Below are 27,654 nucleotides of genomic sequence, written 5' to 3'. Positions count from 1 at the left end.
CTGATGAACAGAAAGACATGGTCCCTGCCCTCACAGGGCTCACAGGTGCTAGCCCAGAACAGAGAGGGCTGGATTTCTCTCCAGGAAGGCCCTTATCCAGAGAAAGCTGTCAAAGCTGGCCGAGATGTAGAGAGACTCCTGCTGCATCCATGATCCTCCGAGTGAGGTCAGCGGATGGACCCGGAGCTCTCCCAGGAGCTCGAGAAACGTGGCATCTCGGTGCCCGCCCCAGACCTACCGCCTGGGAATCTGCATGTGAACAAGATCTCAGGTGTGCACATTCAAGTCTGAGAAGCACGCTCTATACCTCGGAGCCCTCGCGGGGGTAGATGAGGCTGTTGACTACGCTGAAGTTGTAGAACGGGCTGCCGAAGGGGCCGCTCTGACCCCCGCTGGTGCTGGCAGGGAAGGGGCTGTAATAGGAAGATCTCTGGCTGCTGCCCGCGTTGCTGGTGCTGTGGCTCAGCTGCAAGGTGTCTGGTGAGGCCTCCGAGACGGAGCTGGGGGGGAAGGTGCTGCTGGGGGGCACCTGGGCGCCCTGGATCCCTAGGTGGCGGCTGCCGGGGAGAGCTCGCTGGGTGCCCGCGCTGCTGCTGACACTTAAGGTGCTGAGGCTGCTGAAGAAGGTGTTCAGGCAAGGGGTGGAGGTGAGCATGGATGCTCCTGGGGAGGAGGCGGTCCTCTTGGTGCCCTCGGGAGGCTCTGGGGACTGAGAGGAGCTGTCTCCCTCCGGCTTCCCAGCCACTCCAGAGCTCAGTCCCGAGGACAGCCCGTCTTCTGACTTAGATGCCCCCGCGGCCGCCGCAGAGGTGCTGCTGGTTTCCGAGCGGCGCTTCCGCTTCCTGCGGAAGTTCCCGTTGTCAAACATTTTCTCACAGTTCGGATCCAGGGTCCAGTAATTCCCTTTCCCTGCGGAGACGAGAAAGGAAGCGGGGTGAGAGAGGAGCACCCCGTCCGTGCCCATGCGCTCAGCTTCAGCTCTGAGACGAGGGGGCAGACTCTCATTAAACTCTGGCAAAGATGCTCCATCCGCTCTACCCCTTAAATTCATCCTTTGTGGGGAGATTTTATTCTTCACCTTCAAGGAGAAATCTGGAACAACAGTGTCCTAGCCACTTCCAGCTTCTCCTGGCAGTGTCTGCCACTTACATTTTAAGACTCACTTCTATTCCCCAAACACTTATAATGACTCAGCACCTTCCCTTCTAGATGCATATTGTGTTCTCCCTGCCAAATCCTGGCACTACTTGAACCTCCGTCTCTTTCTTTGTAAAAATAGGGGTAAGAACGGTACTCACCTCATAGGTTGGCTGTGAGCGTTAAATGATACCTCTGCCAAGTAGCTGGCACACAGTAAGCAGCGAAAAACCAGTATGTTATCATCATCACTGGCTGCAAAGGTACAATACCCTCCCCGAAAAAAATACACCACTAGAAAAAGGCAGCCTCAGATACCCAGTCCTCTGCCTTGTCGAACACAAACGACAAGTTATTACTGAGTAATTAACTGTTTTAACAACGCCTTGGATGGCATATACTTGGGGTACACACCTAGGGCAGGAGGCACCCCGTATCTCTTCAAAGCTCTTCCTCCACTCCACAAATCTCAGAGATCAGGACCTAATTTAATGCCTGCAATGCTGGTCTTCTGCTTAGAAAATTTCCCTCACTCTCCAGCACAATGGAAGTAAAGAAGATCTAGCATCTTGGAGGATTTTATCTCCAGACAGCTTCTTTCGCTGCTGGTAAAAAGAATCTTTGGCATTTGAAAGTACTATAAAGCACTTATCTCATCGTGAGTGCTTTGCATGGATAACTTCAGTTTCTCCTCTCAGCTCTCTGAAGACAGGCAATATCACTGCCTCCATTTTTCAGATGGGGAAACTGAGATCCAGATTAAGTTAGTAACCTGTTGTCAGCTAGCAATGGTAGGGTGAGGATTTTAAGCAGACTGGCTCTAGACTCAGCATTCTTAACCATTGTCTTAAACACTGTCTCCACAAACTAGCACATGGTCCTCCACATTCATTATCTCCACTGACACATTTTCTGCAAGTAGTTGCAGAAAAAAAAATTTTTTTATTCATATAATTACCATCTAAATAACAACACCTGCACCCATCAGGATATTTATATTGTGTCACATTGGTACCAAAAGCTTTGACAAGACATTAGTTATAGATCCTTAAACTTTTTAGAAAGTCCAGGAGTGTATATGCCAATTTACACGATCGTCTTAGACTCAGAGGCCAGGTCTGGAAGATGCGTCTTCTGGAACTGCACCCTGTCCAGTACACTAACCACAAGCCACACGTTGCCGTTGGGCACTTGAAAAGTGGCCAGTCCAAAGTGAGATGTGGTGTAAAACACACAGGATTTTGAAGAGTTAGTGCCAAAAGAATAATGTAAAGTAGCTCACTAGTAATTTTTGTATTTGTTATACGTTGAAACAATATTTTGGGTTACCAATTAAAAAATAATTTCACCAACTTCTTTTTTACTTTTTTAACGTGGCTACTAGAAAATTTACAACCACGCGTGGTTTGTGCTGTACTTCTGTTGGAAAGCACTGCTCTAGAATGACTCCAAGTACAAATACTTCAGAGTATTTCCACAATTTACACAAAATCCTGGATCTCTGTAGTTTGCGACTGCAACATTTCTCTTCTCTTTTTCCTATCACGACTCTGCCAGCATTTCCCCTGTCCTGGGACCCTTCTGAAACTCTTAAGTAGGATTCTGTTTCTCTCGTTTTTGAGCTTTTCTCCACCTCACTCCTCGAGAAGAACGGAAACCACTAACGCTCCACTCCAACCCAGCCCTCCTCACCCCTGGGCTTAGATCCGAACGATGCAAATTTAGGCTTTTCATTTTCACATTTCTAAATAGTTATGGTTCCCAAACCGCGCGGTCTGCAGGACCCCGCTCAAGCTCTCCCATCCCTCGGCCCCTGCCTCAAGATGCCTGTGTCACCATCCTCTATAATCACCCCTCTCAAAGCAGGCACAGTGGGTCTCCCGCGACCCAGAGGCAGGAGGAAGAGCATCTGTGGCAGCCTGCACAGCCGGCTGCTCCAGCCCTAGGCCTCTCACCACCCCTCTCCTGAAATGTGATGGGATTCTCAGCTCATCGGAATCTCTTCATAGCCTTCCCTCATCTAAGTGCTCATCCGTGTTTTTAGTCCTAATCTCCCTCCCTGTACCTGGACCCTCCCTTCCAGCGGCCTGGTGAACACCATCCAGGGGCGGCGCCCAGTTTGAGGATTCAGGCTTTTCCCTTTTTCTCTAACTGGTCGGCCTCTCCGAGTGTGGGGGGTGGGGGTGCACGTGGGTATAAGGGACCGGCCAGGAAGCACCTGTCCGTCCTCACCTGGGTCGTCCTCGTCGCGGGGCACCTTCTTGAAGCAGTCGTTGAGCGACAGGTTGTGGCGGATGGAGTTCTGCCAGCCCGCCTTGCTGCGCTGGTAGAAGGGGAAGCTGTCGGCCACGAACTGGTAGATGTGGCTGAGCGTGAGCTTGCGCTCGGGCGCGCTCTGGATGGCCATGGCGATGAGCGCCGAGTACGAGTAGGGCGGTCGCACCATCTTCATCAGGTCCTCGCGGCTGGCCATGGACAGCCAGCCCAGCTCCCCCGGCGCCGCGGGCCCGGCGGGCGAGGCGGGCGCGGCGGGCGCGGGCTGCGCGAAGGGCCGCTGCGCGCAGCCGAAGGTGCCGGCCGCGGTCGGCGGCTGCAGGAAGGGCCCGGGCGCGCCCCCGGGGGGCGGCGGCGGCGGCGGCGGCGGGGGGGCCCCCAGGTACGCGGCGGCGGCGGCCGGGGGACCGCCCACGGCCGGCCCGTTGAGCCACAGGTAGGGGTTGGCGGCGGCGGCCGGCGGCGCGGGGTAGTCGGCCAGCCCGTAGGGCGCCCTGGCCGGCGGAGGGGCGCCCGGGGCGGCGGCGGCGGCGGCCGGGGGCAGGCCGGGCTGCGAGTACACGCCGAAGTTGTCGCCGCAGTAGAGAGCCATGTCGGCGGCCGTCGGCGGGTGCGGCGCGGCGGCGGCGGCGAGCGGCGAGCGGGGCTGGTCTCGCCGCTCGGGCGAGAGCATCCCTTTGGGGGCCAACCCTGCGGCCCCGCCTCGGCCCTCGAGCGGCGATCGGCGTCCCGGGCGGGGAGGGGGGTCGGGTGCGCGCGGAGCGCCGGCGAGCCGGCTTCTTATAACCGTCGGCGGCGCGGCTCCTCCCGGGCCGGTCCCGGGGCTGGGCGGCGGCCCGCGGGCCCCGGCTCTCCACGCCCCCGCCACGCCCCACCTGCCCGCGCGTCCCGGCCCAGCGCGCGGAAACCTCGCGCCGCCCGCCGCGCCCGCCGCGCCCCGCCCCGCGCCTGCAGCCCCTCCTCGCCGGCCCGGGGGAGCCGGGGCGGACGGGGGAGGCTGGCGCCTCCAGGTTTCGGGCGAACGGCTCCCCATTCCTAACCACCGTGTTCTCAGCACAATCATGAAATAAAATAACGAATATCGGAACAAAGAGCAGATCACCAAAGGCGGGCCACTGTTTTATGAAAAGTCCGTAAGTTAACTTTGGGTGGCCTAGCCCCCTTTGGTATTTAGACTTCGAGCCTCTACACCTGTGCGGATCGAGTTGCAGGATTCACGTCCGGTCTCGACTGATGCGCTCGCAGTCAGAAATAATAGACGCGATTTACAAATCTTTGGGGGTAAACGGTAGACGATATTAAGGTGCATCCTTGGTGTGTCCCCTTCTCCTAGGGGATTCTTTGAAGGAAGGGACTGAAATCGGTTTTTAATTTATCTAACCACGTCTCTAAACATAACTATACGTTCGTTCACATTCGAGCAGTATTCGTTCATTTCAGGTTCGGTTTGCGCAGTCTTTTGGTGTGATTTGTTTTCTTCTAAATCAGAAGGGCGAACGTTTTCAAAAACATTTAAATAAGTGGGTTCGGAATTAGCATTTTAAAACCAACTGTAATTTAAACTCTGCTAGAAGCGCTCATTTACAAAAACGGTCTCAACGAATTCTGGCATACGACTTGCCCTCCACTCTTGTAAGTTTCCAAATGCGGCTTCTGCCTGGAAAAACAAAACCAGCAAAATGTTGCGGCGACCCCACATGCCACGCAATAATTATTTATTGGCTCCGAACAACAGTAAGAAAAGTGTCTCTTTTACAATTCAAAACGACTCCTAAGTATGCTCTTAATAAGTGACAGGTCTGAGATTCTCGTTTAAGGAAGAGGGGAGGGGAAAAGATCTTTTTCCCGACTGCTTGCCAATTGCAGACTGACGGTCCAGAACATCTAATAATTTGGAAATCTCCCTCTCCCCCACCACGTCACGTTTATCTTCATGATGAAGTTAGTTATACACTTTCAGGAAAATGATCGTCTTCTGTTATCCCACTTCTTAAAAAATGAAATTCAGAGATACTTAACTAGCAAATTTTTGTACCTAGAAGGCAAACCGCACTTCAGATATAGTATTTTTCTCGTCTTTTCTGGAACCAGAAAGGAATTCTTGGCACACGATTTCTTTCCTGCAGATGATACAGAATGGGGTAATGTTTGCCTTCCTCGGATTTTGAGTTGTTTCCTATTTTAGATGAGCAGAGTGATTTTGTTTTCCTTCTCGAATAGCCCAAACGAAGTTGTTTTGTTTCTCTTGGGATGTTAATAAGGATGACAGCTATAAGCCAGGAAATTGGAAATCAATATTTAATAAATTATAATGCCCAAATTGAGTATTTTTTCCTTAAATTTAAATTCTAAACTAGAAAGAGAAAGTCCAAAAGAAAAACTGGGAAAATTAGGAAAAAATTGGAACCATCTTCCCCTTCGTAATTGATGTCCTTAAGACTATAATACAATGCCATCCCTGATTTTTTAGCAAATTTCTTACCCATACATACTTTGTGGTTTTGCGGATTTCTTTTTTAGTTTAATTCTTAACCCTGTAACTCCAAATTATTTTGAGTGAGTGGCCGTGATTTCAGACTATTGTTTCTGGCTTTGATTAAACGTTCTGCCAAATAGAGGGTTTTTTTTTTTCCGTAACTATACATTATTTTTTGTGGACTTTAATTTTATTTAAAAATGATGGAGCCACCTAGCGGCTCTTTGCCCCTGTTACAGCACATCTCCAGGTAGGGATCCATGAGGTGGACACCCCCTCTAGGGGTTTGGAAGTTACACTTTTCTACCTATTTTTTAATCACATCTTAATTAGATAAACTTAAAACTATCATTGGTCATAGCCTGGGGTTTTTAACATCAAAATTCAGTAATATTTGAAGTCCCTTTTTAAAAACATTAAATTTTAAAAAGCAATTGGTACACTTAAAAAAAAATAAACAGAACAAAAACTGTGCTTAAAATTCAAATTCCTCATAACAACAGTTTGTCAAATTGCCTTTTCACAAAAGAATATACTCGAGACAATTGACTAATGTATCTATGCCTCGCGTAAAATAAGGTAGACTGTTAACATGTTTTCATCACTGGAAAATAAAACATTTGGGGAAATTATTCAATCTAAAGAAAATGTCTTATTTTCCACTGACATGTGATAACATTCTTACTGATTCTTTGAGCCACAATGATTTATAATGGAATGTGGTCATTTTTAACAAATACTATAACAGAATGTAAAGCTTACACTCATTAATTCATAGCATCATAGACACACTGGCACGTTAGTGTTTGCTAGTATTTTTGCACAGTTACAGAGGAAGGAAAAGGTCATATAAATTGGAAAGAGCCTCAGTGCTCTTAACTCCTAATGGTTGCAACTTAGAACAACACTGAGCGAGGCACAGTCAGTCCTTCCCATCTCGGAATCCTGGTTTACTTTGTAGCATCCATGAAAAAGGCCACAGGCAGAAATCATGAACTCTATCCATGTCCCCCTCCTGGCTTTCTACTGTGCACTATCATTATTATACCTTTCTTGACTCTGCTCGTAAATCAGAGACTCTTTGAAGACGAATCCTTATATGTAATTCAGTTTTTGAAACACCTTGCCCACCAGAAGATGAGCAAATATCAATTTCTGAAAAATTCGTATCTGCCGAGTTAATGAATGACTACTTACAAATGCCATGTTGGGATATAAATAAACCCATTCCGGGATGAATTAAACGTACACACGTACACACACACACACACACAAACCTAACGCCCAAAATGGGACCTTGGGACCAGAGAAAAATTTCTATAGCAAAAAAGAATAGGAGCATTACTCAGATGTGGAGGGAAAAAAAAACCAACTTTACTAGAGTAATGGGAAGGACATTTTAGAAAATGTTGGCTTTTTTGTTTTCAGTAAGATGTATGGCAGCCTGGCCTGAAACAAGAAGTCAGAGTACCACAAAAAGGAGACAAACTCAGGTGCAAGAGGAGATGAAAAAGGAACCAGAGGAGGTGTGGGGGGGGAAAATGCCGGATACCTCGACTTATCTTTGGAGAATACAGTTTTTGGACTAATGAGGTGAGAAGGCCAAAATAAGGAAGATTAATTAGTGCGTTTGTTATTTTGGTGAAAAGAGGGTGGATTATTGAAGGGAAGATGTGGAGACCACAGGGGCTGGGCCTGCTGCCTCACTCCTGACTTTTGCCAGCTTCCAACCGCTGAATTGGTTCTCGTTCGAGAGGTGGCGCGGTCATCAGCGAGAGGCAAACTGAAGAGCCTCTGTCCCCTCCCAGTCTGTACGTCAAAAGCTGCGACTTGCAGACTGAAGCAGAACTCAGAGGCACCCTGCGCCAGGACCTCGTGCATCCTAAGTCCGCACTCTCCACTGAGCTGCCCCCTGCCCTCGTCCAGCCTTCATGTTGACATTGGCCACACTACCCCCATCAGTGCCCCCCCCCGCCCCCCGCCCCAGCCGCCTGGGAATCAGAGAAGACTGGAAAGAGCTGCAAATACAGAGTGAAGGGCAAAAATCAAGTCCTGGAAGGCTCAGAAACAGGAGTGTGGCCCAGGGACACCCAGCCACAGGCCAGAGGACTCTTAAGGCTCACGGCCCTCTTCCCACTGCAAACATTAGGCACAGAACAGGTAGCAGAAAGGATGGATCCTGAGGATTCTTGCAGACTGAGGCATCTGAGGATATCACAAAAGTTCCATGTACTCAATCCAGAAAAATAAGAAAAATGATTAGCCCAAACCATGGTGCTCCAGCAATTCCTTTGAACAACTTATTAACATGTCCCGCCCCTGTTTGAACGGGAAGCCTCTTCTGGTTGCCGCCCTGTCCCCGCCCGAGGCCTCTGGAATGCTTCCTGGCCTCTGGCTCTAGCTGACTAGCCCCATTCTTGGCCTTCCTCAGCTAACTTCTCAGACCCTTCCTCTCCGGACCCTCATTTCCAAGAACCAACTTCTCTCCAGTTCAGCCACCCACTGTACTGGGTGTTTTAAGAGGATGGAAATGCTATCTCTTGTTGCTCTTTTTTTTTTTTTTTTCTTTTAACACCTGCAGTTAAGGAATGTGTGCTAAGTGCCTGGCACTGTGCTAGGCTGCGTACAGGCATCACCTCGCTTACTTCTCTCCGGCAGTTCTGTGAGATAAGAACTGCTAGCAACCGAAAGAGAGGTTAAGTAATTTAACCGCAGTCTCCCAACTTCTAAGTGTGCAGCCAGGATCCAAATCCAGGCAGCCCAGCTGTGAAGCCCGTTCTGGGAACCCTCTGCTCTCATTGCCTCCTCCCAGTGTTTCCCCAGCACCCAGGCCAGTGCCCGACGGCAGCGCATGCGCAACGATCTTTTGTTGCTTGAATAAAAAAAAAAAGTTAAAAAGCATTAAGTCATGTAAAGCAGAAATTGAAAGTCTCACCCCTACAACCCCCTACCCCGTCTCTTCACATGGTCCCTCTCACCAATGGTAACCACTTGCTATCAGTTTCTTATGCTTCCCTCCAGAATTTTTTTGTTTTAATTCAAATGTAGTTGATTTACAATGTTAGTTTCAGGTGTACCGCAAAGCGATTCAGTTATATATATATACTCAGTTTCTTTTCCATTACAGCTCCCTACAAGAAATTGAATTAAGTTCCCTGTGCTATAGACTCGCTCCTTGTTGTTTATCTATTTATATATAGTAATGTGAATCCAGAAAATGTTTTCAGGCACTTACCTGCACAGCTATATGCATTTAAAAGTGGAATCCACATTACCTGCCCCCACCAAAAAAAAAAAAAAAAAAAAGTGGAATCTATGCTGTTCACATGGCTCTGCACCTTCTACTTTCATTCATATGTTTTAGGAATTTTCCAAAGCAGCGCATGTGTCCATATGTCCACCTCATTTTGTCCTCCTGGTGGTCCCCTTCATGGGGTGGTCAGGGCTGGCCCCACCTTTACGGCTGGGTGCAGGTGGCTTACAGCCAGTGTCTGTTCTAATTTTTTCGTGTCCCTCCGTACCCATGAGGCAATATTTTGAATTTAACCTATTTTAGTTCGATCTTTAGATTATTTCCTTTAAAAGAAATGGCTTAATGTGCTGATGATAGTAAACGCCTAGCTAGGGACTTGCTGGGTCAAAGAGAACGCACCCTTAAATGTTTGATTCTGACCAACTGCTCTGCCGGAAGGTGCCCCAGTGTCTACCACCTACCACCCTGGATGCCTTTGCTAACACTGGATTTGTTCAAGTCTTTCTATTTTGTCAATCTTAAAAGCACAAGAGGATGTCTCAAAAGTGTTTCCATTTGTTTTCCTTGATGAAGGACTATCTAGTCATATGTCATTTTAAAATCTTTTTCGGGAACTAACTGTTCTGACCTTTTGCCCATTTTTCTATCTGTGTATCTTTAAAAAAAAAATTTATGTGAGCAACTTGTGATTAAAGATATTAACTTTTTTTTCTCCTAGGTATTGCAAGTCATGATTTCTTTGTTAAAACTGTCTCTTCTCTTGGCATCTCTGACAACACACTGTCCTGGCTCTCTTCCTTTCTCTTCTGCATCTTCTGAAAGGACATCTGTTTCTCATCTCATCCACTGAATATCATTTTCCCCCCTCAGGTTCCTAACCTCAGCCCTCTTCCTCTCCCCTACACGGTCTTCATGGGCTGCCCCATCTACTCCGTGGCTTTCATCATTGTAGTGGACATGGTTTGTTACAGTTGTTACTGCCTGTTTAACAACTCCACAGAGAAACACTCTGCCATTATTTCCAAAGCGTGAGGTTTACGTGGGTTTGGCCATTGGGCAGAGACAGGCTGGAGACTCAGACCTGACCCTTGCCAGTGTTACTTTCTCCTACAACAATGATTTGTTTGAAGTGGGTGAGCGATTTAAGGTAGATCACTTAAGATCTTCTTCAGGACTTCTGCTGGGATTACCAGAAAAAGTTCTTTTCTTCGCAGGGCTTGGTTTCTACACAGAGTTTGTGGTCCTGAAATGGCCATCATTAGGACCACCAGAGAGGATGCAGGTGACACCACATAAAGCTGAGTGACAGAAATGAAGACACATCCTGGATCCAAGATTTGAATCCCTTTATGCAGGATCCTCCTTCATCCTCTTGAACTTCCTGTTTTCATTAGCTGACAAATATCCTTTTTCAAGTAATAAGTTAGCCTATGGTGTTAAAGGCTGCATTGTGTCCCCTATAAATTACAATGTTGACTTCCTAACTCCTCATACCTCAGAACGTGACTATGTGGAGATAAAGTCATGAAAGAGGTAATTAAGGTCTTAGGGTGGACCCTAATCCAAAATGGCTGAGGTCTTTATCAGAAGAGGAGATTAAGACACAGACACAGATCCGCAGAGGGAAGACCCTGTGAAGACACGGGGAGAAGATGGCCGTCAACAAGCCCAGGAGAGAAGCCCTCGAGGAGACCAACCCGGCTGAGACCTTGATCTTGGACTTCTCCCCTCCAGAACTATGAGGAAGTAAGTTTCTGTTGGTGTTTTGTTTTGGCTACCCGGCCTGAATGAAGGGAGTCCATTCTCTTGTTAGCCAGCCATGGTTCTAGCACTCTCCATGCTTTTCCCAGTGCATTGCTCCCAAGCCTTGTCACGGTTTGCCATGAATTAGATACAACCATGGTCTTAATTCAGCCTGTTATCTGACGAACGCGCAAAGATTAGCTGATTTTACAATCTTGTGGCTTCCTCGGTTTATTTGACTCCATTATACATCAAATCTTTGTTTAAGCATCAGATATATTTTACAGACTTACTGTACCTCTTTCTTAACCAACCTCCAGCTGAACCCAGATTCATTCTTCTAACCCCAGTTCCTACAGCCTTTCTATCCTAGGCCCCTTTGCTGAGGTAGGTCACTGCCTTTTGTATAATAGACCCTCTATAGATGGTTTTTGAAGATGATGATGGTGGTGACAATGTTCATGACAGCCAGGCTGCTTCTTGACTCTAGATCCACCCAGCCAGGGCTGCAACTGGAGAAGCTGGATTGACCTTGTTCTTCAACCCGTGCTTCCCAGTCCTTGGCAGAATCATCTAGGGAGCCTGTTAAAGTACTGATTCCTTGGCTCCACCCTATGGAGTCTAAATCTCTAAGGTGGGATGCCTGCAGGCTCTATACTTCTTAACCTTCACCCATGATGATGCTGACACTTGATTTTGGGAGCATAATCACTTTTTCAGAACCTTAAAGAGGAGGAACAATGTTCCTTTATAGATACACATAAAGCGATGGTTCTCAAGTTGGGGAGATCAGAGAGGTGCGTCTGAATCCATCAGAGTTTCTTTCGAATTGTAGGAGCCCTGCCCTTATCTCAGGAGAGGACGTGGAGAGCCGTGATCAGCAGGCACGTGCCTGTAGCATCCCTCAGAAGTGGTGGGGCAGAGGCAGAAAGTTGAGATATAAGATGTGGAAATAATCAGGAGTGCTTTATATGAATGGGTTAATATATACAGAGAGAGAGAGAAGGAAAAAAGATGGTTTGTGGGAGAAAGAAAATCTTATCCCAAATAGAGAGTTGGGAGGTGAAAATGGGGTGAACTTGAATGCAGAGGGCACAGGTCATTGTGGGATGCTGGTTGGACCTGCCCTTCTGAAGCAGAGCATCCTGCCAACCTCTGGCAAAGTATTTCTGGCAGTAGAGCAACACGTTTCAGCTCTCTGGTCTCTGTAGTGAGAGAGACCTGGGCTCTGGTCTCAGCTTTGCTGCTTATTAAGCGTAGGGAGTGGTGGCACCAGCTCAGGAACTGCCCGAGTCTCTGAACCTTGATGGTCTCGTGTACAAAGTGTTGGTGGCAGTACCTAAAACTGTTTCAGGGATTAAATATGATCATATGTGTGAAGCGCTAAGCCGTCAATAAATGATAGTTTTATCATGGCCTGTTTTTTATTTCCTGAATTGATAAGCCCGGGAGTGAAGTGTACTGCCTTTGATCATGGACAAGGCACAGATCAGAAACACAAGGTAAAGATAACTTTACTTTGAATATTCCCTGCTGGAAAGATTAAAATATGAGGTTCCCCTTACAGAGCATAATTTGGACCAATCTTATTAGGAGAGATTATCCAGCTAATTGGTTGCAAATGCAACCTAGAACACATGGGACTTCTTAATTTGGCAAAAAACTAACAGGGTGACAAAGACATGCCAGACCCTGGACAAAGCACAGGAAATAAAAGGTTTTTGCCTTCAAGGTGCATCCAGCTCAGGAAGGACAAAAAACGGAAGTAATTAGGCTGGAAGTTGGTTCTGTGGGAATAGTAATAATACTTTCTTTAAGGTATTAATAATATATTAATACATAATTAATAAATAATACACAAATATATTAATAAGAAGAAGAATATTAATTTCTGAGAGCTCCATATGTTTTGGGGAGATTAAACCCTTTGTCTGCAACAGGAGTTACAATGTTTCCCCCCAGTGTTCTCTTTTGACTTTGTTTCCATGGGGTTAGCAGACCTAGTTACTGCCTCAGTTGTTTGCCCTTACGCAGTGCACAACCTGCCCAACTGTTCAATGCTGTCTCATCTGGTTTTCATAAACAACCCTAGGAAGAAGGTACTATTATCCCCATTTTACATCACCTCCCCAAAGCCACACAGTGAGTCAGTGGCAAATTTGGAGCCCAGGATTAATCTCTGTGCTGAACTGCACCTGCCACACAGGGTTATAGTCAGTCTTAAGCAGGACAGCCTTATACAGTAGTCAACACAGTGCCTGATAGGTAGTAAATACTGAATAAAATGTATGTGATGTTAGCTTTTCATCAGTCATATGTGGAAAACATCATTTGTGGCCAATATCTTTTTCCAGGTTTGTCATTTGGCATTTGATTTGGCTTGTGGTGTTTGCTAACCTGTCATATTTTTACATAATTGGGTTTCTGTATCCTTTCCATTATGACTTTGGTGATGACTTCTGCTTTGGTTGGCATTATAAAGACAGAATAGTTGAGTAAGATGACCACTCCTGTGTTAATTAGGGGACAGGCTAATTTAGAGAAACCCCAAAATGCAAGACTACAGTGGACTTTCCTCTCATGGACCAGTCCTGATGTGGGATGTGGTTCTGCACCACAGGATTCCCAGTGACCCAGGGATTTTTCCTGTTAAAAGAGAACATAGGAAGGGGAAGGGAAAACATGCAATCTCCTTTAAAGGAAGCAACACTTATTTCTACTTAAATCCCATTGGGACTTAGTCAGGTGGACATCCCATGGCTGCAAAGGAAGCTGGGAAATGTAGTCTCAAGCTGGGTGGCCTGTGCTTTGCCAAAACAAGGGGTCCAGCGGCAGGGGCGTGGTTCCTGTGCTAAAGGAAAAAAGGAAAGGGTACCAGGGTATAGTTGGCACCTCCACCCCTCCTCAAATCCCACATCCTCCTATGTGAAATCCACCTTCATCCTGAACTTACTTCTGGACACTTTTTCCTCTGCTGCAAAAATTTCATTTCTTGTGGATGCAGTTTTTTTCCCCCAGTTCTTTTGTTGGGGATAATTATAAGAGGTAACTCAGAGTTAGGAAAAGAAATGAGAAATAATACTCCTTGCCTCCTGAGGGTCTTGGCAAATTCCCCTTCCTGGGCCTGGACCACCTTCCAGTCTTGCAGCCAGTTAATTGCTACCTGTTGTTCAGATGCGAAGCTCCAAGCTCCATCCTCAGAGAAACAGCCATAGTTCCTTCACTCCTCTCCCTCCCAAAGCAGACGAGGGCTCCTGTATACTCGTCCCATTTTACTTTTGTTCATAACTAGGTAGGTGTCTGTACTAGACACTTGGTGACGAGGATGTTATCTGTGTGGCTCTGTGGTGGCTGTCCCTGCTGTGCTGCGCTCTGCACTTCCAGGGCCAGGAGCTTTGTGTGTTTTGCTCACCTCCAGGGATGGAGCCTTGTGCTGTGATCAGTTTTGACTCTTGACAGGTGCCTCCTTCGTTCTGGAATCCAGGATGAAGCAGCGGCTCTATCCTGGGACGTGCTGGGACACCTGCTGGTCTGGGAGAGCCTGCGGAGAGGTGGGAAGTGGCCTGGGGACACGGACACTGGTGGCAGCCATATTCGGGAAGCTTGCACGGCATGAACACTGCTGCTTGTGGCTCTCTTTTGCTTTTTTTAAATTTCTCGTTTGACCTCACATGCCAGCTCATGGGGAAATGACAGCTGCCCAGAGGTACGGAGCGGAGAAGCCTCCCGGGGAATCAGAGGCTGTGTGGCTACACTCTGGTGGCTTCTTGACCCTTTCACTCTCATCTCTCACTGCCACCAAGGAGGGCGCGGAGCCCATGGCAGCCGCTCTGGGACATGCCTCCCAGCTGGACGGAGCTGGAGCTGCATTCACCCAGCGATCTATTATTGACCAACGAGGAATTTTCACAATTGTTCAACTGGGAACATGAAAGCACTTTATAATAGACCATCCTCCTGCCCACGGTTCAGTCTCCTATTAGGTGATCTCAGCCTCAAGGGGGTGAGAGAAAAAGGCAGCACCATGAGTCAGCAACTCCTCCAGCCCTCAGTCTGTTCCGTCACACCCGCTGCCGCGATGGCTTCTGCAAAAACTATTAGAACAGGAAAATGTGATTCTGACTTTCCCACATGAACACATCTGCTAGGTCTTTAAAAAATATTTTTGAAGGGAAGGTAATTCAGTTTATTTATTTTTATTCATTTATTTATTTTTAATGGAGGTACTGGGGATTGAACCCAGGACCTCGTGCATGCTAAGCACGCACTCTACCACTGAGCTATACCCTTCCCCCAGTCCATTTTTATTGTTGACATTATTTACGGAGAACACTTGGAGGAAAGACATTTGAAAATAAGACTTTAGCATTTCTGATAGCCGATGACGCTTTGGCACTGTTTGTTGAGTAATCTTTGGCCGAACATTTGAATTGCAGCCGCTTCAAAATAGGCCGTGTCCCTCCTACCAAGCATGTGAAAACGCATCTCGGTGTCACTGTGTTTCAGATCTCATCTGGCAGAAGAGTTAGATCTGAAAAGAGACATAATTTCAAGTTGAAAGAAAGTGTGGCGGCAAAGGCTGGGAGGACCAGGGCCGGAAGCACCAGCCTCAGATGATGACAGCAGAAAGCCGTCTCTCCATTGGCATCGCTCTGCATTTCCAAGAGAAACTGAAATCGGGGCTTGGCTGGATGCATGCCTGCTGGCTTGAAGGAAGGGTGGAGACAAAGCTTCACAAAGCAAAGAGGCACCGGGCGCCAGCCCAACATCTTTGTCAGGTGCTCTTCTTTTCTTGTTCCCCAAATGGTGAGGGATTAAGATGAGGGGGTCAGAGTGGCAATTTTTGTATGATTCTTCCTAAGCCAGAAGAGACACTTTTCTTCGAGAGCTGTGGAAAGGAATGCAGGCCGCTAAGTGTGCTGGGAAAGTTGTCTTGAAACACCTGGAGTGTGTGTCTAATCCATCCTTGAAAACAGCTGACTGCTGCCTCCCCCAGGCCGGCTCCCCTCCCGGACCCAACCCCTTCCCTTTCACACGCCTCTTCCGCCGGCCTCCAAAGCCTTGTCCTTTTAATTCTCGGAAGAAAAGGGGTCTCTTGCCACAGCTACAAGTGGGCTGCATCACCTCGATTCTGGAGAACAGAGAAGCCCTGCCACCCCCCTTCTCTTGAGGTTCCAGTCAAGAGAGAGACTGATTTCCAGAATGATCTGTGTCTATAACCTCTCAAACTGACGGGGTCTGCAATTGCGACTGCTTATGCAAATGTGGGCCTCCGGCCCCCCTTGGGGGACCGTGTCCTGTGAGTGATGTTACTCCCAGCACCTCTCAGCTGAGCTCAGAGGAAGGCCCTAGAGAAATACAGAACATGGAAGCCGGCTCCTCCTCCAACGGCCACCTTTACTGGTCAGCTTACTCCCTCAGAAGTCCTGCGAGCCAGAACAGAGATCGCTCTATGACACAGAGCATCATTTAAATTTTTCAAAATGGATGGTATTTTATAATACCTGTACAAGGAGCATAACCTTTAAAAATTGTGAATCACTATATTGTACACTTGAAACTTTTATAATACTGCACATCAACTATACTTCAATTAAATTTTTTTTAAAAGGATTCTGTTTCTCTGAAAGCTAAGGGGTGTTTATTTTCCATCTCCATCTTGTCCTTGAATCAGCCTCTAACTGATGATGCACTGAAGATTGCAGTTTGCTTTTATTCAGCTGTTTTCACCTACAAAATAAGCATCATGCTTATCAAATGATAGCCCCATCGGTGGCAGAGCGTGGACTTTCTGGAGGAAATAGGCGTGTTCAGATGTGTGAGAAAATTGCATATTGTCCACCATTTCTCCACTCTTGACTCTCACATATAAGTGCTACATCTTTTTGCCATAAAGATTTTACATAAAATGAGGAGTATTGAAACCTTTTTCCTGCTCAGGTCATCCTGGGGTTTCAATTCTAAAATATATTTCTAAGTGAGTGCTTTCAACAAGATGACCAAGCAGTACTCAGAGACTCAGTTCTTTATAATATATTCCAGTGCAAAAATAAGATTAATCCCAGATAATGAATTTTAAAATGCATAGGAAGAAACTCCGTAAGTCTGAATAATGCAGCACTTTGTCATGGTTTAGATCTGGAGCCCTGAAATCCTAGGAGCTGGATGCTTTTGGGTTGCAGAATTCAACTCTAACTTTTTAAAAACATTTATTTTCCTTATTCTTTTATTTATTTTTAATGGCGGTACAGGGGGTTGAGCCCAGGGTCTCGTGTATGCTGATCATGTGCTCCATCACTGAGCTATTTCCCTCCCCCAAACCTAATTATCAGTTGAGTTGGAGGAGTGACTACTTTAATCTCCTTTGTAGAAAAAGAGAAAATATCATTGCTAGAAAAAAATAACATGTAGAAACTATGAAAATGCAATCCCCTGGTTCTCTCTTACCAAGCGGATACATTGAGAGTATTTCTCAAGTGAGCCAGTATCTGCAGACTCCAGAGAAATTACAGATAATAAGTTGCTTATTATTCAACCAAAGCCTAGGCACTAGCTTTAACTTGGTCCTGCAGCCTCTGTCTGGGCAGATTTAACTGCACAGAAGGAGAGAGGGGGAGAAAGAAAGCTCGCTTTCTTTATTAAGGGCAAGAACATTTCTTTAGACACTGAAGGAACAACCAACTTCGTGATACACTGACACTAAATCACAAAAAGAAAAAAAAAGCAAACTGAGAAAATTAAGATTGTTTGACTGGCTAAGATGTGATGTCCTCTAAAAGGCCTCCTCCGCAGGAAAAAGCAAAACATTTTTTTAAATAACGCAGAAACAGTTGTAGGATCTGTTATCCTTCCGTAGAAATGTTACTCTCTTAAAAATGCTGATGGGAAAAAAAATGCTGATGAGAAGTCCCTTATTGTGACAAGGCATCCTCCAACATTTTTTGCCCTAGGCTCTGAGAATTATACGTGGCCAATATTTGAGCTGAGGATCTTCATGGGCTGTGTTCCTAGACTGGGAGCAGACTGGGGCTTGATGTAGGGTATGTCTTGTATTCTGAGAATGCATTGCTAACAAAAATAATCACAAAAAGTTAATCAAGCTAACAGTCCTAAAGGCAAATTCGAAACATGGAAAAACAAAATTGGCAATTCTAGTCTATCTCAGGAATGAGCCATATAGAACACTAAAACATACTTTATTTGTTTCTTTTTTTTTTCTTCCTTCCCCTGTGGGGGTTTGTGGGAAAGGCGCCACGGAGTCCCCTGCAATGGTAGTAATGTGTGCCCATCAGAGGTCAAAACTACTGCCGTGAGGTGTTGGCTAAAACACAGCCTGACCATTCTGGCAGCAGCCCAGGCAGGGCACTTGCCCAACTGAAGTGGGAGAAATTTAATTCCAGAACACATAGACGCACGATCTCCATGCAGATGGTTACAGGGACTCTGGAAATGAGGTGGGGAGGAAAAAAAGCTCTTTGGAAAACCCTGAGTCCACTGATAAACATAATCCTAACATCAGCAACAGCATCCATCACTATCGCTGCCACAAACATTTATGCAGATTTTTACAGAAGAAAAATTTTGCTGTTCCATGTGAATCCAAATAACCATAATGAAGTGATTGGCCTAAGGGATGGGAACCAGGGACCTGCAGAGCTGGGCCTCAGAATGAGGCTCCCGGGACAGCTGCCCAGGGAGGCTGGATTTTAGATGCTGTGTTTGCATCTTTTTTTTTTTTTTTTCTTGCTCCTGCTGCTTTCCCTCCCCTTTTTCCTCCCTCTCTCAGACTCTTTCTCTTTCTTTCCTCTTATCTCTCTTTTGCTTTCTTTCTAATTTTTCAAGTATAACTGAAACACAAGGAACTGCACATATTTCAAGTTCCAATTTGGTAAGTTTTGCCTTATGTATGCACTGGGGGAACTGTCACCGCAATCAAGATGGCGAACTTACCCATCGCCCGGAAAGCATCCTCCCGCTTCTCGGCAGCCTGCGACTCCAGCCCCTCCTGCCAGCACCTTCCCAGGCTCCCACCGATCTGCTTCCGTCACTACGGAGTAGCGTGCATTTTCTAGAACTTTATATGATTCGAATCGTATTGTAGGAACTCTTCTTAACTCTGGGTTCGTTCACTCAGCGGAATTATTTTGGGTTCCATCCACGCCGTTGCGTGTTTCAGCAGCTCCACAGCTCCGTCCCTTTGGCGGTGGTACCGCTGAGCACGTCCCATCGTACAGATGCGCCTCAGTTTGCTTGCCCCGCTCACCTGATGGTGGACATCAGTGTCTGTTTCAGTTTGGGGCTATCACAAATAAAGCTGCTGCGAGCGTTCACGTACACATCTTCCTCTGGATGTAGGCTTTTCTTTCTCTTGAGTAAACAGCTAGGAATGGAATGTCAGGTACATGCCTAAGTTCAAGAAACTGACCGCCTCTTTTGCAGAGTGATGGACCGTTTACGTTCCCGGCAGCATGTCTGACGGTTCCAGTTCCTCCACGCCCTCACCAACACTTGATGTGCACAAACTTGTTCATTTTAACTTCCAGTAGGTGTGTAGTGGTATCTCATTGTGGTTTTGATTTGCATTTCTCTGATGACTAATGATGCAGACTCCTCTCTCTTTTGTTAATCGCTTTTTTTTTTTTTCAGTGCACACACAAACTTATATCTCAAAACGTTTACGTAATTGGATTTCATGTGTGTATATTCCTTGTGGTCTTTTTCAACTTGAGGATCTGCTGGATGATAAAGCAACACGTTTTTCCTTTTCCTCACCAGCGCATCAGATGGTGGTACCAGGAGGAATATTTCATAGAAAATGGGCATTTATCAGCAATCCTAGGTTTCAGATGTTTGAACCATACTATGCAAAAGAAGTTTGGCCTTTTTATTTCAGTATCCACAAATCTAAAAAGGCAAGAACTTTCAATTCACTCCCATGAACATTTCTGAACCCCTATCTGAGCAAGATGATTTGGAGGGCACTTATGGAAGTGAAAGCATGAATAAAGCATAACAATATCCTCTCTGAATATATTACCTGGTGAAGGTTTCTGCATATTTGTTGTCGCTGTTTTAAAGCCTAAAGAGACACATTTGCCTGTTTTCTGTGAAATTGTGGTGTGGGGTTGGGAGCTTGGAGCCAGGACCGAGCCCTTTACTACCTCAGCCTGCAGGCTTGGAAGGATCATCAGCGAGTTTAGGGCTGATGGGATCTCGGTCTGTGACTCTCCAACCTGGGGCAGGTCCCCAGTGGCCACACCAATCATCAGTCCCTAACAAGCAGGGCAACAGCAAGTCACATATGCATGTGCGTGAGTGAGTGCACATGTGTGTGCGCGTGCGTATGTGAGAGAGAGAGAGAGATACAGAGAGAGAGAGAGCTGGATGTTAAGCAACACACAAAAAAATTCTCTGAGCAATATATATGGGATAAAATAAATAGTTAATCCCAATACAAAGCAGAAAGAAGTAAGTCCTCCATCACAGGGAACTATGTTCAATATCTTATAATAACCTATATTGAAAAAGAATATGAAAAGGAGTATATATTTGTGTAACTGAAACATTATGCTGTACACCAGAAATTAACACAACAAAAACGTAATTGAAGTAAACTGACTATACTTCAATTGAAAAAAAAAAAAAAAGTCCTCCGGAGAAGTGCTAATCAAAGCAATGGGTCCACAAACTGACTGCTCCGCAGTGAGACAGCGAGCTTGTGCTGGAATGTAAGTCAACACACTCCTGTTTCGGTCGGCAAAGTCTTGCTATTCAAATAGATTTATAATATATTTCATTTTTATACATGTGTATATACATTTTTTTTTAAACTAAAGGGAGTGCTTAGTTGCCTGGTTGATTTGCGTTCTGGTTTAAGCTCTTCAGCCGCCTCCTTGCAGACTAGCAAGAACAGGTCATTGACTGCACTGGTTGGCAGATGTCATTTTAGGTGGCTTTGCTCTGGAGAGGGACAGGCAGCTTCCGGTATGAGCACAGGAAGGGAGAGTGATTCATTCTGAAAAGTGTGCCTTCACTCTCTGGCATTTATGACATTTCTCATTTGACCTCAGGGCAAGCCACCGCATTTCAGGGAATCGCAAAGATCTAAGCCCTTTAAAATTATACGTTCACTTTAAAATCAATATAAGCAAAATTAACTCTGCGCTGCATGTTGTGAACAATAGGGAATTAATTCTTTGACCAATGAAATAAGTATATAATGAACATAAGAGTGTTTTTTACTTATCAGCCTTTGAGGACTAAATGACATTCTAACCAGCACGATTTATTTCAATAGGACATTTTATCAACGTCATTTTCGTATCAACATGGGCACTGTACTCACCAAGCCCCGGAGTGTCATCTTTTATTGTATAACACGAAGGAACAATGTTTCCACCAACTCGGCAAGACAGCTGTGGCAGGAAAAGTAACGTCCCCCTGAAGATGACCTCCGATTGTTGGAAATTCTGGTTGTGTTTCCTCACTCGGTAATATGAACTTGGCAGAGGTCATGAGGATCTTGAGATGGGCGATTATCCTGGATTATCTGGGTGGGCTCACTGTTGTCACAAGGGTCCTTGTCAAAGGGAGGCAGGAGGATCAGGGTCAGAGACATGACAACAGAAGCAGAAGTTGGAGAGATGTGCTTTGAAGAATGGAGGAAGGAGCTGTGAGCCATGGAATTCAGATGACTTCAATTATGGAAGGAGCTAGAAAATGCCAAGTAATGGATGAGTTTCTTCCCCCCTGAAGCTTCCAAAAGGAATGTATTCCTGTCTACACCTTGATTTTAGGACTTCGGACCCCCAGAACTGTAAGATCATAAACTTGTGTTTATTTAGGACACTAAGTTTGTGGAAATTTTTAGAGCAGCAATGAGAAACCAATAGCAGAGGGAAGCAGGGCTGTGCCCTGTTCCAAGTGCCTCCTACATAGTCACACAGCTGACACTCACAGCCACAACGGGAGTGGCTTCTATTATTAACTGCATTTTACAGATGAGGAAACTGAGGCAGAAGGAGTTAAGGACCACGATTCCATGGCTTGTAAGGTCAAGGTCAGTATTTGCAGCAAGTCCCTCTGGCTTCAGAATGTGTGCACTAAACCACCTCACTCTCTTGCTTCCCTGATAAAGTGAGTCTTCAGGGATCAGCAAGAGGAAGAGCGACAAGCCACGTGTCACTCCTAAAGGTCATTTTACTCTATAGCTTTTCCATCACCTTCTACACCATACTGTAGAATCAAGACAAAAATGAGAAGTCCTCTCTCCATGTCTTTCTGCTCTCTGCCCCAGGAGCCAGCTTAGCCAGGTCAGAGTGGCCAAGTGTAAAAAAAAACAGCACGTGGGGACTGATTACACATGAGATGGGTTATGAGCTATTATTCAGCAAAAGATGCCGACAGTTTAATCCGCAATAAGAGATCCTTTATGTGTGAAAATTAGCTTTTAACTATTCTTTAAAATCTTGTTTCAAAGCTTGCTTAGTGAGCAATGATCACATTTTACTATTAGAACAAAATACCCAGACATGTCACTTAGAATGTCGATGACCATTTTAATATGAAAACACTTATGCACAGAGAGAAAGGTTGGAAAACGAAGTTCAAAGAATGTCTGAGAAACTAGAATAAAAATGCAAAGAAATGAAAAATAGGAGAGGAGAAGAAAGAACATCAAGCCAGAATGCCCAGCATCCAATAATATGAATTCAAAATATTGTCAAGAAAATGGGTGAAAAAGAATATGAAAATGAATATATGTGTGTTCATGTATGACTGAAGCATTGTGCTGCACACCAGAAATTGACACAACTTTGTAAACTGACTATACTTCAATTAAAAAAAAAAGAAAGCTGAACAACAACAACAACAACAAAAAAAAAAAGGAAGGAAAGTATAAAGAAAGAATACAAGAACATTTCCCAGTTTTGAAGCTTTATGTATCTCAATTAAAAGGGTCCATGGAGAGACCAGGGCATTGAATGATAAATGACCCACCAAGACACACACCATCATGAAATTTCAGCATTGGGAATGGAGAGAATGTTCTGAAAGATTTTAATAGAATAAAAGTCAAAAATCACACACAAAGGATTGCACTGGGCTGCAATAGTAACTCGATAATGGGAGGAACATAGAAGTGTCTTCAAACTTTGGAGAGATAGCCAAAAAGGGGAAGCAACCCAAGGGTCCATCAACCGATGGGTAGATCAATAAAAGTGATACAGCAATACGAAATATTCGGCAATAAAAAGGGATGAGATACTGACACGTGCTACAACGTGGTTGAGCCTTGAAAACGTGATGCTAAGAAGCCAGTTACAAAAGCCCACATATTGTAGGATTCCATTCATACGAAGGGAGGTGACTGCTATTGGGGGCTGCGAAGTGTGCCCCTTTGACTGTCTGGGGTGATGCAGCCCATGATGCTGGCTAAGCCTGCATCATTCAGCAAATATTTATCAAGCTGCTTCTGTGGTCCAGGTTCATGGAACAAGACAGAAGAGGTCCCTTCACTCTGGCTGGTTGGGGGCGGGGGTGAGGAGGGAGGTGACGTAAGGGTGACTCTGGATAGAGTGGGCCAGGGGAGGCCTCTAAAGGATGACCCCAGGATAGCCAGGCAATGAGTTGGAGGAAAGATATTTTCAGCCATGCTGCATTGGAGGCTGATGTAATGAAGCCCACTTCACAGAGGAGGAATCCAGCTCCCAGACGTTGAGGTCCTACGGTCTTCAGATGTCAAAGAAGACATGCACCCTCACCCTACCCGCTCCACCCTGGCCATCCTCGCTCACCACCCAACTGTGTCAGCTGGACGTGATAGAGTGGAAGACGGTGCAATCAGATGGGGGGAGACTGGGATCCAGCTTGAATGTTACAGGATGAGAACGAGGTGGCGGGGCCCAGGGATACAGGGGGAGGCATCTCCTTCCTTCTCTGCTGCTCTCCAGCCATTTTCTCTAAGCACTGCGTTTGGTTGGGGATGTGACCTCTTCAAAGGATGGATGCTTATTCTGGTGCCAAGAGAAGGCGTGAAGAAAACATGTGCCCTGAATTTGGAGCATTTGAGAAGGGCGTGAGAATCCCCCAGCCAAGCGTGCCAGCTGGGGACGCTCGGATCTCCTTACCTGGCCTTCAAAGGCCAACCACAGGTGGTGGGAAGGCATCTTTTCAGGTGGCCGGGAAGTGAGGAGGGACGGAAAACACACAGCTCTCCTTGCGCGGGAAGTAACAGAGAGGATGGGTCTCATGTTAGTGCCTGCAAACATTAATGCACATTCATAAAACGCTGGCCTTTCGCAAAGCACGAGGCCCTCAGTCTGTCATCAGTCGGACGGGGAAACGGGGACCCCCCTGAGTCATCCTTCTTCTTCAGGACGCTTCGCCAACCGGGCCTCTGAGAACCATAAATAAAGACCACTGCGGATGGCTTTTCTGTCTGACCCTTTAACCCGAAATAAAAATAAAGCTTGGAGAATGTCACTCTGACTCAAGTTCTCTTTACGGGCCCCTCCTTCCCTTACCTGTTGACAGGTGCCTGCCAGCCCTCACAGTTACCTTTGATTTAGCTGTAATGGCATCTCCACACTTAGCCAAGGTCTGCCCTGTAATCCTCTCCGGAGCTTAAGTCAATTTATATGGTAACCTGAGAGCCATTCCTTGCTTCCAGATGATGTCACTGTCTGTTAACACATTACCAAGGTGACCACGAAACTCATGCTTCGGGGAACAGCGCAGGAAATCACTCTCCAAGCCAGAAACAGATACTCAACGAATTTGCAAAATAAAAAGGAAACCTTATTCCAACACACCTTTCTGTAACTCCTAAAGTATTGCAATACTTGGTTTTAGAGGTTCAAGAATAGTTTTTCTGAATCAAAAATCTGTGCTTGCGAAGTCTAAGTTATTACGAAGATAAGGGTGGCCAATTTGAAATTGGAGCAGAAAATTATGGACAGAAATGACCCAAACCTCCAACTTGATTTTTATTTTTTTAACTGAAGTATAGTTGATTTACAATGTTGTGTTAGTTTCCAACTGTATTTCTCTCCACTCAAGGCCTAAAATGAGTTTGCATTAATAAAAGTTACCCCCAGCATTTGTTTGCCTGAGTCCAGTAATGGGGAAAAGAAGATTCTGAATTTATTTTTCCTTATTTTATTTGGGGTTCTGGAGTGAACAGTGTAACAATTTCATTGTGTTAAATAGTGCCTGCTAAATATAGCAAAATTTGGCTCATTTTGTTATAGGACAGATGGACCATATTGATTAAACCATGAACAGGAGATTTGTGTGTGTGTGTGTGTGTGTGTGTGTGTGTGTGTGTTTGTGTGTTCACATTTTGCTTTGTTTTAAATGTGGGCAATGATTAAAATAGAGAACCTCTGGCTTGACATTTTATGAATACACCGAATTCCAAAATATCAGCATTCTCCTTTCCTACGGTGTATTTCCTATTACTGCTGTAATAAATGACCACAAATTTATTGACTTAAGGCAACACAAATTTATTCTTTTACAATGCTGGATGTCAGAATTGGCATCTTAACAATACTGAGTCTTCCGATCATGAATACAGTGTTTATCTCCATTTGTTTAGGTCGTCTTTTCTTTCTTTCATTGGTGTTCTGTAGATTTTAGCATACAGACATTGCATATATTTTGTAAAATTTATACCTGAGTACTTGATGTTGTCTGATGTTATTGTAAATGGTACTTTTAAAAATTTCCATTTCAAGTGGTTTCTATAACAAGTTTTAGTTGTTCAATTAATGATTTTGAGTTACTAATATATAAAAATACAATTGGCTTTTATATGTTGATCTTATATACTGTAATCTTGCTACACTTATTTGTTTTAAGAGTTCTTTTGTACATTCTTATTAATTTTCTACATAGGCAATTATATTGACTGCAAAAGGTGACAGTTTCATTTCTTTTCCAATATGTATGCATTCATTTCTTTTTCTTGACTTATTGCATTAGCTAGGACTCCAATATGATATTGAATAGAAGTGGCAAGAGAGCACATCCCTGTCTTGTTTCCAGTCTTACGGAAAGGCATGTAACGTAGTCTTGTACCACTGAAGAGGGTGTAGCTATAGGTTTTCTGGTTGAGGAAGGTCCTCTATAATTGCATTTTACTGAGAGCTTTTGCCATAAATAAATGTTAAATTTTGTAAACGCTTCTCTTGCATTTATTGAAATGATGTAACTTTTCTTCTTTAGTCTGTTGATTTGGTGACCTACATTAACTGATTTTCAAATGTTAATTTTTTTATTCCCAGGTTAAACTCCATCTAGTCCTGAAGTATTATCTTTTTTTTTTTTTTTTTGATTCAATTATCTAAAATTTTGGTAAGAATTTTTGTGTCTATGTTCATGGAGGATATTAGTGTGTTTTCTTTTAAGGTCTTTATCTGGCTTTGATATAAAAATAATGTCACCTTGCAGAATAAATGTGTTCTGAATAAAAGAGGTGTTTCCTCCTCTTCCATTTTCCAGAAGAATTTGTGTAGAAATGATAATTTCTCCCTAAGTGTTTGGTAGAATTCACCAGTGAAGCCATCTGGGCATGGGGTTTTCTTTGAGGGAAATTTTTGATTATAAATCCAGTTTGTTTAATAAATATAAAGCTATTCAGATTATTATTTTTTCTTAAGTGGGTTATAGTGTTTGTATCTTTTAAGAAATTTGTTTCATCTAAGTTATTAAATTTACTGACATAAAGTTGTGTGTATTTTCTTACTATCCTTACAATATTTCTAGGATCTGTAGTGATGGTCCCTCTCTCTCATTCCTGATATTTGTAATTTTTATCTCTCTCTCTTTTTTCCCCTTATGAGTCTGGCTAGATATTTACCAGTTTTATTAATCTCCAAGAACCATTTTTGGTCTCATTGGTTTTCCCTTTTTTTTTTTTTCCTGTTTATTTCTGCTTTGAATTTTATTTTTTCCCTTTTTTCTGGTTCCTTTCACTTTAATTTGATCTTTTTTTCCTACTTTCTTAAGGTAGAAGCTGAAAGCATTGATTTTGATACATTGCTTGATGGAATATAGGATGCTCAGTTAAATTTTAATTTTAGATAACAAGTAATTTAAAATTTTATTTTAAGTATTTCATGGGCCATGTTTATACTAAATAAAATGGGGTGGTTTATCTTAAATTCAAATTCATCTAGGCACCCTGCATTTTTATTTCCTAAGCCTGGCAACCCTGATTTAAGCCCTTTCTTCATTTCTGTTACAGGTACTTAGTGTTTATAAATCTCTCTCCAAGCTTTATCTGCATTACCCAAATTTTGATATTATATTTTTGTTTTCTTTTAGCTTAAAAATACTTTCTAATTTCCCTTGTTGATATCTTCTTGAGTTATTTGGAATTGTGTTATGTAGCTTTTCAAATACTTGGAGATTTCCCAGTGATAGTTGATTTGATTTCTGATTTAATTCCATTGTGGTCTAAGAGCACACTTGGTATGATTTAAATCCTTTAAAATTTCTAGAGACTTGTTTTATGGCCCAGAACATAGTCTACCTTGGTAAATGTTCTATGTGAATTTGAAAAGAATGTATATTTTGCTGTTGTTGGATGGAATGTTCTATAAACGTCAAGTAGATCAAGTTGGTGGATCGTATGGATCCAATCTTTTATGGTCTTATTGATTTTCAGTCTACTTGTTCTATCAAACATTGATAAGTGAGTGTTGAAATCTCCAACTTTACCTGTAGATTCATCTATTTTTCCTGTATTTCTCTTGGTTTTTGC

The 27,654-nt window shown here is 44.6% G+C and overlaps 1 protein-coding gene across 1 annotated transcript; it reads right to left on the bottom strand.

The window, feature by feature from the left end:
* Window positions 1–301: 301 nt before the first annotated feature.
* On the bottom strand, window positions 302–4,212 carry FOXI3 (forkhead box I3). The gene is made up of 2 exons (XM_032469629.1): window positions 3,370–4,212; window positions 302–909 (listed from the first exon to the last, which is right to left on the bottom strand). The coding sequence occupies exons 1-2, from the start codon at window positions 4,082–4,084 to the stop codon at window positions 302–304; spliced, it is 1,323 nt and encodes a 440-aa protein (XP_032325520.1). The 5' UTR covers window positions 4,085–4,212.
* Between the last annotated feature and the right edge of the window lie 23,442 nt (window positions 4,213–27,654).

Source organism: Camelus ferus, chromosome 28, assembly GCF_009834535.1.
Source record: "Camelus ferus isolate YT-003-E chromosome 28, BCGSAC_Cfer_1.0, whole genome shotgun sequence".
In the NCBI taxonomy this organism is placed as follows: Eukaryota; Metazoa; Chordata; class Mammalia; order Artiodactyla; family Camelidae; genus Camelus; species Camelus ferus.
The sequence above is the reverse complement of the archived record's forward strand: the minus strand, read 5'-3'. Positions and strand labels throughout refer to the sequence as shown.